Below are 12,500 nucleotides of genomic sequence, written 5' to 3' on the forward strand. Positions count from 1 at the left end.
TCTCACTGCATTCAGTCAGTGAATGAATGAATGGTATTCAAATCAAATACAATCAAATCAAATGTTATTTGTCACATGGGCCCAATACAACAAGTGTAGATTTTAGCGTGAAATGCTAACATACGAGCCCTTAACCAACAATACAGTTAGAACGGAAGAAAAAAATTTAAAAAATTACAATTATAAGTATAATAATACAAATTAAAATAATAATAACAATTGAAATAATAAAACGTATTATAATAAGAATAAAACTAGTAACAAAAACAATTATAATAACAATAATTATAATAACACACATAATTATAATTTTAATAACAATAATAATTATAATTATAGTTATAACAGTAATGACAATAATTATAATTATAGTTATAACAGTAATGACAATAATTATAATTATAATAATAACAGTAATGACAATAATAATAATTATAATAATAACAGTAATGACAATAATTATAATTATAATAATAACAGTAATAACAATAATAATAATGTTAATAATTATTATACAAATAATAATAAAAATACATCTTTCCTGTCCTTTCTCAAAGTGTTTGCTAAATATAATAACAATAATAATAATTATAATAACTTGCTTGTCCTATTTGACACATGTTCAAGTGTGTATTAATATTCGTGTGTTAATTGGAAATGGTATTTTTTTTCACAGCTGATGTAAGAAGGGCTATATAAATACATTTGATTTGATTTTGGTTTGATCTGCAAAACTCAGGACTTGTAAGAGGAACTGACGTGTTAAATGTACAGGAAAGACAAGTACAACAGTAAAGGGCTCTTACCAGAAACAGTCACTTGAGCCGTTCTGCTGACGATGGCCCCCACCCCATCCAGCCTGGCCAGACACTGGTAGAGCCCCTCGTCAGGTCGGTGGTGTCGTGAATGGACCACGTTCTGGACCACCAGAGACCCGTTAGGGAGCTGCTGTCTCCTCTCGTCCACCACGGCGCTGAGCAGCACCCCGTCCTTCTTCCAGATGATGATTGGAATACCCTGGTCTGACTGAGCCTCACAGTCCAGCTGAAGAACACCGCCCCGTAATGTCACCGTGTCCTGGGGTTCCAGAACGAAGCTGAAGTCCACGAACACCTGGGACGATGAGGAGGACTGTGCACCTAGAGGGAGGAGAGAAACAGCAGGAGATGGTTCATTCTCTTGAATATTGTTACCTTACTTTGAAACCAAAGTATATGAACAGCGGAGCAGACTGCTGAAGATGAGACGATATTCAGCAACTCTTGGTAGGACAATTACAGACCCTTAGCTTGTTTCAAAAATCAACGTTTTATTTGTCAAATGCCTTTATCAGGGTCTCAGAGCATCTGAAGCCGCGGACCATCCTGACGGGTTCCCAGGTACACACTACTTCTACAGTAGACTGTTCAGATGGAGTAGCCTTTGTCCTTTAGTGAATACTGAACCTCAGGTTCATCATTAGCATGGCTGACCTGCATTCACAGGTCCTATCAGACATCTATCATACTAGCACCAATATATATTACAGACCCAATTAGATCTACCATGTGCCTTTTACTGAGGAGTGGCTTCTGTCTGGCCACTCTACTATAAAGGCCTGATTTGGTGGAGTGCTGCAGAGATGGTTGTCCTTCTCCCATCTCTACAGAGAAACTCTGGAGCTCTTTCAGAGTGAACATCAGGTTCTTGGTCACCTCCCTGACCAAAACCCTTCTCCCCCGATATCTCAGTTTGGCCGGGTGGCCAGCTCTAGGAAGAGTCTTGGTGATTCGATTCCAAACTTTGGAGGCACCTGTGTTCTTGTGGACCTTCAATGGTGCAGAAATGTTTCGGCACCCTTCCCCAGATCTGTGCCTGAACACAATCCTGTTTTGGAGCTCAACAGGCAATTCCTTTTGACCTCATGGCTTGGTTTTTGCTCTGACCTCATATAGACGATAAGACTATCAGAGTGTGCAAAGCTGTCATCAAGGCAAAGGGTGGATACTTTGAAAAATCAAACAATAGATTTAGATTTGTTTAACACTTTTTCGGTTACTACATGATTCCATATGTGTTATTTCATAGTTTTGAGGTCTTCACTATTATTCTACAATGTATAAAATAGTAAAAATAAAGAAATCCCTGGAATGAGTAGGTGTGTCCAAACCTTTGACCAGTAGTGTATGTGAATAAACCCCTAGCTGTTTAAAGCAGTCTGTATCTGTCATCATGGGGTATTGTGATGTCATTGTGGTGTATTGTGATGTCATTGTGGGGTATTGTGATGTCATTGTGGGGTATTGTGATGTCATTGTGGGGTATTGTGATGTCATTGTGGGGTATTGTGATGTCATTATGGGGTATTGTGATGTCATTATGGGGTATTGTGATGTCATTGTGGGGTATTGTGATGTCATTGTGGGGTATTGTGATGTCATTGTGGGGTATTGTGATGTCATTGTGGGGTATTATGATGTCATTATGGGGTATTGTGTGTAGACTGACGAGGAAAAACATGTATTTAATCCATTTTAGAATAAGGCCGTAACGTAACTTTACGAATGCCTGTACAGTCCTACTGCTATCTACTACAGAACTAGCTTGTAGTAAATAGAGATACATAGATAACTATCTCCTGCCCACTGCATGATCATTGGGTATTTAGAACTACCTCCTGCCCACTGCATGATCATTGGGTATTTAAAACTACCTCCTTCTTACTGCACGATCATTGTGTATATAGAACTATCTCCTAATCATTGTGTAGTTAGAACTATCTCCTAATTATTGTGCATTTAGAACTATCTCCTGCTCATTGTGTATTTAGAACTATCTCCTAATCATTGTGTAGTTAGAACTATCTCCTAATCATTGAGCATTTAGAACTATCTCCTAATCATTGTGTATTTAGAACTATCTCCTAATCATTGTGTATTTAGAACTATCTCCTAATCATTGTGTATTTAGAACTACCTCCTAATCATTGTGTATTTAGAACTACCTCCTAATCATTGTGTATTTAGAACTACCTCCTAATCATTGTGTATTTAGAACTATCTCCTAATCATTGTGTATTTAGAACTACCTCCTAATCATTGTGTATTTAGAACTACCTCCTAATCATTGTGTATTTAGAACTACCTCCTAATCATTGTGTATTTAGAACTACCTCCTAATCATTGTGTATTTAGAACTACCTCCTAATCATTGTGTATTTAGAACTACCTCCTAATCATTGTGTATTTAGAACTACCTCCTAATCATTGTGTATTTAGAACTACCTCCTAATCATTGTGTATTTACAGTATTCTGTGTGTTATTTATTTCTCTATGTTTCTCTGTGCGTTGTTGCGAAGGGCCCGTAAGTACGTGGTTCACTCTTAATCTACGCCTGTTGTTTTCAGAAGCACGTGACCTGATTAACATTTGATTTGCTGCATACCACAGCTTCACTGGCGTGTCTGTCTTGTCTTCACAGACCTTGTATGTCCAGACAGTTACTATTTACCCGCTGAGGTAAACTTTAAACTTCCAACTAGATAGTGTCATCGTCCAATGAAACAACTCGTCCTGAATCAACAGAGATATCGAAGTAAAAACTATTTTTTTTTCTCGCTTCAGGCAACGATAACGTTTAAGAGCTGGTCGGCCGTTTCTGCATTCAAACATCTTTAGTTCGTGACCGTGAAATCTATATATCCCAACATATCTCATTAAAATGTGTTCATGTGGGTGAGAGGAATATGTAAATTGAAAAGCTTCACTGTTCTGACTAAAAAAATGAGAGAGAGAATATCGGTGCCTGTGGCTAAATGACTTGGATATGATATTAATAGCGGGTGAGTCTGAGCAGTAAAAGACTAGGATATGACTGTAGGGTGTGTGTCAGATACGGCTGCGGTTGCTTGAAGGTTTTCTATGTGGTTTGTGTTTTTTTCAGCTGTGTGTTCTCTGTTCTGTGTGTTCTCTGTTCCACACAGAGTCATACATATTTATAACAGTGTCTTGTGGCTGTACAAGGGGGGGTTGGTGGTTATGTTGGCTCACGTTGTTACTTTCCGACCACCCTGTCAGCATTACAAAAGAAGATACATTTTCCAATCAAAAGCATTAACTTTAGAGTGGCACCTTTTCATGTTTCCTCTTCTTCTGTAGAACAGGGATTTTTTCTCTCTGTCTCTCTCTCTCTCTCTCTCTCTCTCTCTCTCCTATTCTATGAGGGGATGAGAGGGGACGCTATCCTCTCTGCATAGTGCTGAATGATTCAAATGCTAATGTATGCAGAATTCCCAGGCTATGGGCCAAATGGCACCCTATTCCCTATGTAGTGCACTACTTCCACCCTATTCCATATGTAGTACACTACTTCCACCCTATTCCCTATGTAGAGCACTACTTCCACCCTATTCCCTATATAGAGCACTACTTCCACCCTATTCCCTATGTAGAGCACTACTTCCACCCTATTCCCTATGTAGAGCACTACTTCCACCCTATTCCCTATGATGGGCACTACTTACACCCTATTCCATATGTAGAGCACTACTTCCACCCTATTCCCTATGTAGTACACTACTTCCACCCTATTCCCTATGTAGAGCACTACTTCCACCCTATTCCCTATATAGAGCACTACTTCCACCCTATTCCCTATGTAGAGCACTACTTCCACCCTACTCCCTATATAGAGCACTACTTCCACCCTACTCCCTATATAGAGCACTACTTCTACCCTATTCCCTATGTAGTACACTACTTCCACCCTATTCCCTATGATGGGCACTACTTACACCCTATTCCCTATGACGGGCACTACTTACACCCTATTACCTATGTAGAGCACTACTTCCACCCTATTCCCTATGTAGTACAATACTTCCACCCTATTCCCTATGTAGAGCACTACTTCCACCCTATTCCCTATGTAGAGCACTACTTCCACCCTATTCCCTATATAGAGCACTACTTCCACCCTATTCCCTATGTAGAGCACTACTTCCACCCTACTCCCTATATAGAGCACTACTTCCACCCTACTCCCTATATAGAGCACTACTTCTACCCTATTCCCTATGTAGTACACTACTTCCACCCTATTCCCTATGATGGGCACTACTTACACCCTATTCCCTATGTAGTGCACTACTTCCACCCTATTCCCTATGTAGTACACTACTTCCACCCTATTCCCTATGTAGTGCACTACTTCCACCCTATTCCCTATGTAGTACACTACTTCCACCCTATTCCCTATGTAGAGCACTACTTCCACACTATTCCCTATGTAGTACACTACTTCCACCCTATTCCTTATGTAGTACACTACTTCCACCCTATTCCCTATGTAGTACACTACTTCCACCCTATTCCATATGTAGTACACTACTTCCACCCTATTCCCTATGTAGAGCACTACTTCCACCCTATTCCCTATATAGAGCACTACTTCCACCCTATGCCCTATGTAGAGCACTACTACCACCCTATTCCCTATGTAGAGCACTACTTCCACCATATTCCCTATGATGGGCACTACTTACACCCTATTCCATATGTAGAGCACTACTTCCACCCTATTCCCTATGTAGTACACTACTTCCACCCTATTCCCTATGTAGAGCACTACTTCCACCCTATTCCTTATGTAGAGCACTACTTCCACCCTATTCCCTATGTAGAGCACTACTTCCACCCTACTCCCTATATAGAGCACTACTTCAACCCTATTCCCTATGTAGTACACTACTTCCACCCTATTCCCTATGTAGAGCACTACTTACACCCTATTCCCTATGATGGGCACTACTTACACCCTATTCCATATGTAGAGCACTACTTCCACCCTATTCCCTATGTAGAGCACTACTTCCACCCTATTCCCTATGTAGAGCACTACTTCCACCCTATTCCCTATGTAGTACAATACTTCCACCCTATTCCCTATGTAGAGCACTACTTCCACCCTATTCCCTATGTAGAGCACTACTTCCACCCTATTCCCTATGTAGAGCACTACTTCCACCCTATTCCCTATGTAGTACACTACTTCCACCCTATTCCCTATGTAGAGCACTACTTCCACCCTATTCCCTATATAGAGCACTACTTCTTGCTCTATATGTGCAGGTCATGTTGCTACATGATAAGAGTCTAACAGCAGGTCATGTTGCTACATGATAAGAGTCTAACAGCAGGTCATGTTGCTACATGATAAGAGTCTAACAGCAGGTCATGTTGCTGCATGATAAGAGTCTAACAGCAGGTCATGTTGCTACATGATAAGAGTCTAACAGCAGGTCATGTTGCTACATGATAAGAGTCTAACAGCAGGTCATGTTGTTACATGATAAGAGTCTAACAGCAGGTCATGTTGCTACATGATAAGAGTCTAACAGCAGGTCATGTTGCTACATGATAAGAGTCTAACAGCAGGTCATGTTGCTGCATGATAAGAGTCTAACAGCAGGTCATGTTGCTACATGATAAGAGTCTAACAGCAGGTCATGTTGCTACATGATATGAGTCTAACAGCAGGTCATGTTGCTACATGATATGAGTCTAACAGCAGGTCATGTTGCTACATGATAAGAGTCTAACAGCAGGTCATGTTGCTACATGATAAGAGTCTAACAGCAGGTCATGTTGCTGCATGATAAGAGTCTAACAGTAGGTCATGTTGCTGTAATGTAAAAGTCTAACAGCAGGTCAGGTCAGCAGGACAGGAGGAAGAGAGAAACTAAGAGAGAGAAGGACAGAGGACAGGAGGAACAGAGAGAGAGGGAAGGACAGAGGACAGGGGGAACAGAGAGAGAGTGAAGGGCAGAGGACAGGAGGAACAGAGAGAGAGATGGAGAGGGAAGGACAGAGGACAGGAGGAACAGAGAGAGAGGGAAGGACAGAGGACAGGAGGAACAGAGAGAAAGGGAGAGGGAAGGACAGAGGACAGGAGGAACAGAGAGAGAGGGAAGGACAGAGGACAGGAGGAACAGAGAGAAAGGGAGAGGGAAGGACAGAGGACAGGGGGAACAGAGAAACTAAGAGAGGGAATGGCAGAGGACAGGAGGAACAGAGAGAGAGGGAAGGACAGAGGACAGGAGGAACAGAGAGAAAGGGAGAGGGAAGGACAGAGGACAGGAGGAACAGAGAGAGAGGGAAGGACAGAGGACAGGAGGAACAGAGAGAAAGGGAGAGGGAAGGACAGAGGACAGGGGAACAGAGAAACTAAGAGAGGGAAGGGCAGAGGACAGGAGGAACAGAGAAACTAAGAGAGCGAAGGACAGAGGACAGGAGGAACAGAGGGATAGGGAAGGGCAGAGGACAGGAGGAACAGAGGGAGAGGGAAGGACAGAGGACAGGAGGAACAGAGAGAGAGGGAAGGGCAGAGGACAGGAGGAACAGAGGGAGAGGGAAGGACAGAGGACAGGAGGAACATAGAGAGAGGGAAGGACAGAGGACAGGAGGAACAGAGGGAGAGGGAAGGACAGAGGACAGGAGGAACAGAGAAACTAAGAGAGGGAAACTAAGAGAGGGAAGGACAGAGGACAGGAGGAACAGAGAGAGAGGGAAGGGCAGAGGACAGGAGGAACAGAGGGAGAGGGAAGGACAGAGGACAGGAGGAACAGAGAGAGAGGGAAGGACAGAGGACACAGAGGACAGGGGGAACAGAGAGAGAGGGAAGGACAGAGGACAGGGGGAACAGAGAGAGAGGGAAGGGCAGAGGACAGGGGGAACAGAGAGAGAGAGGGAAGGACAGAGGACAGGGGGAACAGAGAGAGAGGGAAGGACAGAGGACATGAGGAACAGAGAAACTAAGAGAGGGAAACTAAGAGAGGGAAGGACAGAGGACAGGAGGAACAGAGAGAGAGGGAAGGGCAGAGGACAGGAGGAACAGAGGGAGAGGGAAGGACAGAGGACAGGAGGAACAGAGAGAGAGGGAAGGACAGAGGACACAGAGGACAGGGGGAACAGAGAGAGAGGGAAGGACAGAGGACAGGGGGAACAGAGAGAGAGGGAAGGGCAGAGGACAGGGGGAACAGAGAGAGAGGGAAGGACAGAGGACAGGAGGAACAGAGAGAGAGGGAAGGACAGAGGACAGGAGGAACAGAGAAACTAAGAGAGGGAAACTAAGAGAGGGAAGGACAGAGGACAGGAGGAACAGAGAGAGAGGGAAGGGCAGAGGACAGGAGGAACAGAGAGAGAGGGAAGGGCAGAGGACAGGAGGAACAGAGGGAGAGGGAAGGACAGAGGACAGGAGGAACAGAGAGAGAGGGAAGGACAGAGGACAGGGGGAACAGAGAGAGAGGGAAGGACAGAGGACAGGGGGAACAGAGAGAGAGGGAAGGGCAGAGGACAGGGGGAACAGAGAGAGAGGGAAGGACAGAGGACAGGAGGAACAGAGAAACTAAGAGAGGGAAACTAAGAGAGGGAAGGACAGAGGACAGGAGGAACAGAGAAACTAAGAGAGGGAAACTAAGAGAGGGAAGGACAGAGGACAGGAGGAACAGAGAGAGAGGGAAGGACAGAGGACAGGAGGAACAGAGAAACTAAGAGAGGGAAACTAAGAGAGGGAAGGACAGAGGACAGGAGGAACAGAGAGAGAGGGAAGGGCAGAGGACAGGAGGAACAGAGAGAGAGGGAAGGACATAGGACAGGAGGAACAGAGAAACTAAGAGACGGAAGGGCAGAGGACAGGAGGAACAGAGAGAGAGGGAAGGACAGAGGACAGGAGGAACAGAGAGAGAGGGAAGGACATAGGACAGGAGGAACAGAGAAACTAAGAGACGGAAGGACAGAGGAAAGGAGGAACAGAGAGAGAGAGGGAAGGACAGAGGACAGGAGGAACAGAGAGAGAAAGGGAGAGGGAAGGGCAGAGGACAGGGGGAACAGAGAAACTAAGAGAGGGAAACTAAGAGAGGGAAGGACAGAGGACAGGGGGAACAGAGAGAGAGGGAAGGACAGAGGACAGGGGGAACAGAGAGAGAGAGAAGGGCAGAGGACAGGAGGAACAGAGAAACTAAGAGAGGGAAGGACAGAGGACAGGAGGAACAGAGGGAGAGGGAGAGGGAAGGGCAGAGGACAGGAGGAACAGAGGGAGAGGGAAGGACAGAGGACAGGAGGAACAGAGGGAGAGGGAGAGGGAAGGGCAGAGGACAGGAGGAATAGAGAAACTAAGAGAGGGAAGAACAGAGGACAGGAGGAATAGAGAAACTAAGAGAGGGAAGAACAGAGGACAGGAGGAATAGAGAAACTAAGAGAGGGAAGAACAGAGGACAGGAGGAATAGAGAAACTAAGAGAGGGAAGAACAGAGGACAGGAGGAATAGAGAAACTAAGAGAGGGAAGGACAGAGGACAGGAGGAACAGAGGTAGAGGGAAGGACAGAGGACAGGAGGAACAGAGGGAGAGGGAAGGACAGAGGACAGGAGGAACATAGAGAGAGGGAAGGACAGAGGACAGGAGGAACAGAGAGAGAGGGAAGGACAGAGGACAGGAGGAACAGAGAGAAAGGGAGAGGGAAGGACAGAGGACAGGAGGAACAGAGAGAAAGGGAGAGGGAAGGACAGAGGACAGGAGGAACAGAGAGAGAGGGAAGGACAGAGGACAGGGGAACAGAGAGAAAGGTAGAGGGAAGGACAGAGGACAGGAGGAACAGAGAGAAAGGGAGAGGGAAGGACAGAGGACAGGAGGAACAGAGAGAGAGGGAAGGACAGAGGACAGGGGAACAGAGAAACTAAGAGAGGGAAGGGCAGAGGACAGGAGGAACAGAGAGAGAGGGAAGGACAGAGGACAGGAGGAACATAGAGAGAGAGAAGGGCAGAGGACAGGAGGAACATAGAGAGAGAGAAGGGCAGAGGACAGGAGGAACATAGAGAGAGAGGACAGGAGGGACAGAGAAACTAAGAGAGGGAAGGGCAGAGGACAGGAGGAACAGAGAGAAAGGGAGAGGGAAGGACAGAGGACAGGGGGAACAGAGAGAGAGGGAAGGACAGAGGACAGGAGGAACAGAGAGAGAGGGAAGGACAGAGGACAGGAGGAACAGAGAGAGAGGGAAGGACAGAGGACAGGAGGAACAGAGAGAGAGGGAAGGGCAGAGGACAGGAGGAACAGAGAGAGAGGGAAGGACAGAGGACAGGAGGAACAGAGAGAGAGGGAAGGACAGAGGACAGGGGGAACAGAGAGAGAGGGAAGGGCAGAGGACAGGGGGAACAGAGAGAGAGGGAAGAACAGAGGACAGGAGGAACAGAGGGAGAGGGAAGGACAGAGGACAGGAGGAACAGAGAGAGAGGGAAGGACAGAGGACAGGAGGAACAGAGAGAGAGGGAAGGACAGAGAACAGGAGGAACAGAGAGAGAGGGAAGGACAGAGGACAGGAGGAACAGAGGGAGAGGGAAGGGCAGAGAGAGAGAGAGAGAGAGAGAGAGAGAGAAGGGAGGTAGAGAGAGTAGAGAGAGAGAGGGAGAGAGAGTGAGAGAAATGGAGGTTGAGAGAGAGAGGGAGGAGGGAGAGAGAGAGACAGAGAAGAGAGAGACAAAGAGACAGACAGACAGAGAGAGAGAGAGAGAGAGAGAGAGAGAGAGAGAGAGAGAGAGAGAGAGAGAGAGAGGGAGACAGAGAAGAGAGAGAGATAGAAGACACGGATTAAAAAGGGCAGACAGAAGAGGGGCTGCATACTAAACGACAGCCCCCCAGACAGCCACAGAAGAAAGCCTGTCAGTAACGAGAGCTGCGTCAAACATGAGGAAATGAGCAGGCCCAGCTCCGGCCGAGAACGTGTTCCATCTTGCGTGACGGTGCCCAGGCACTACAGCGTGACGGCGCCCAGGCACTACAGCGTGACCGACTGCTGTGGCAGGCTGACCTGCCCCTTCCTGCTCATCCTACACCTATCTCCATACAGGGACAACGCCTGGGAATATATATAGCCTACTGAAACAGTTTTTAACGGTCTGCTTTTCGAACGCAACCCAGGTCACTGTGAGGTTGACACCAGGAGGTACTGTAGTAACACACAGCCAGACTCTACTGTATTAACACACAACCAGACTCTACTGTAGTAACACACAGCCAGACTCTACTGTAGTAACACACAGCCAGACTCTACTGTAGTAACACACAACCAGACTCTACTGTAGTAACACACAGCCAGACTCTACTGTAGTAACACACAGCCAGACTCTACTGTAGTAACACACAGCCAGACTCTACTGTAGTAACACACAACCAGACTCTACTGTAGTAACACACAGCCAGACTCTACTGTAGTAACACACAGCCAGACTCTACTGTAGTAACACACAGCCAGACTCTACTGTAGTAACACACAGCCAGACTCTACTGTAGTAACACACAACCAGACTCTACTGTAGTAACACACAACCAGACTCTACTGTAGTAACACACAGCCAGACTCTACTGTAGTAACACACAACCAGACTCTACTGTAGTAACACACAACCAGACTCTACTGTAGTAACACACAACCAGACTCTACTGTAGTAACACACAGCCAGACTCTACTGTAGTAACACACAACCAGACTCTACTGTAGTAACACACAACCAGACTCTACTGTAGTAACACACAACCAGACTCTACTGTAGTAACACACAGCCAGACTCTACTGTAGTAACACACAGCCAGACTCTACTGTAGTAACACACAACCAGACTCTACTGTAGTAACACACAACCAGACTCTACTGTAGTAACACACAACCAGACTCTACTGTAGTAACACACAACCAGACTCTACTGTAGTAACACACAACCAGACTCTACTGTAGTAACACACAGCCAGACTCTACTGTAGTAACACACAACCAGACTCTACTGTAGTAACACACAACCAGACTCTACTGTAGTAACACACAACCAGACTCTACTGTAGTAACACACAGCCAGACTCTACTGTAGTAACACACAACCAGACTCTACTGTAGTAACACACAGCCAGACTCTACTGTAGTAACACACAGCCAGACTCTACTGTAGTAACACACAACCAGACTCTACTGTAGTAACACACAACCAGACTCTACTGTAGTAACACACAACCAGACTCTACTGTAGTAACACACAGCCAGACTCTACTGTAGTAACACACAACCAGACTCTACTGTAGTAACACACAACCAGACTCTACTGTAGTAACACACAGCCAGACTCTACTGTAGTAACACACAGCCAGACTCTACTGTAGTAACACACAGCCAGACTCTACTGTAGTAACACACAACCAGACTCTACTGTAGTAACACACAACCAGACTCTACTGTAGTAACACACAACCAGACTTGTCGGGTACAATGGAATCACGACTCAAACCCGGTCCATCTGGCACCTTGTCGGGTACAATGGAATCACAACTCAAACCCTGTCCATCTGGCTCCTTGTCTGGTACAATGGAATCACAACTCAAACCCTGTCCATCTGGCTCCTTGTCTGGTACAATGGAATCACAACTCAAACCCTGTCCATCTGGCTCCTTGTCTGGTACAATGGAATCACAACTCCAACCCTG

General features: G+C 45.7%; 1 protein-coding gene across 1 annotated transcript in view; it reads right to left on the bottom strand.

Annotated features, from left to right (window-relative positions):
• LOC118380388 (netrin receptor DCC-like) overlaps nucleotides 1–12,500 on the bottom strand; it is a 689,822-nt gene that overhangs the window by 457,893 nt on the left and 219,429 nt on the right. Inside the window, exon 2 of the mRNA XM_052526014.1 lies at nucleotides 807–1,139. Within this exon, the coding sequence (XP_052381974.1) occupies nucleotides 807–1,139 (333 nt within the window). The remainder of the gene's footprint in view (nucleotides 1–806; nucleotides 1,140–12,500) is intronic.

This window comes from Oncorhynchus keta, chromosome 9 (genome assembly GCF_023373465.1).
Source record: "Oncorhynchus keta strain PuntledgeMale-10-30-2019 chromosome 9, Oket_V2, whole genome shotgun sequence".
In the NCBI taxonomy this organism is placed as follows: domain Eukaryota; kingdom Metazoa; phylum Chordata; class Actinopteri; order Salmoniformes; family Salmonidae; genus Oncorhynchus; species Oncorhynchus keta.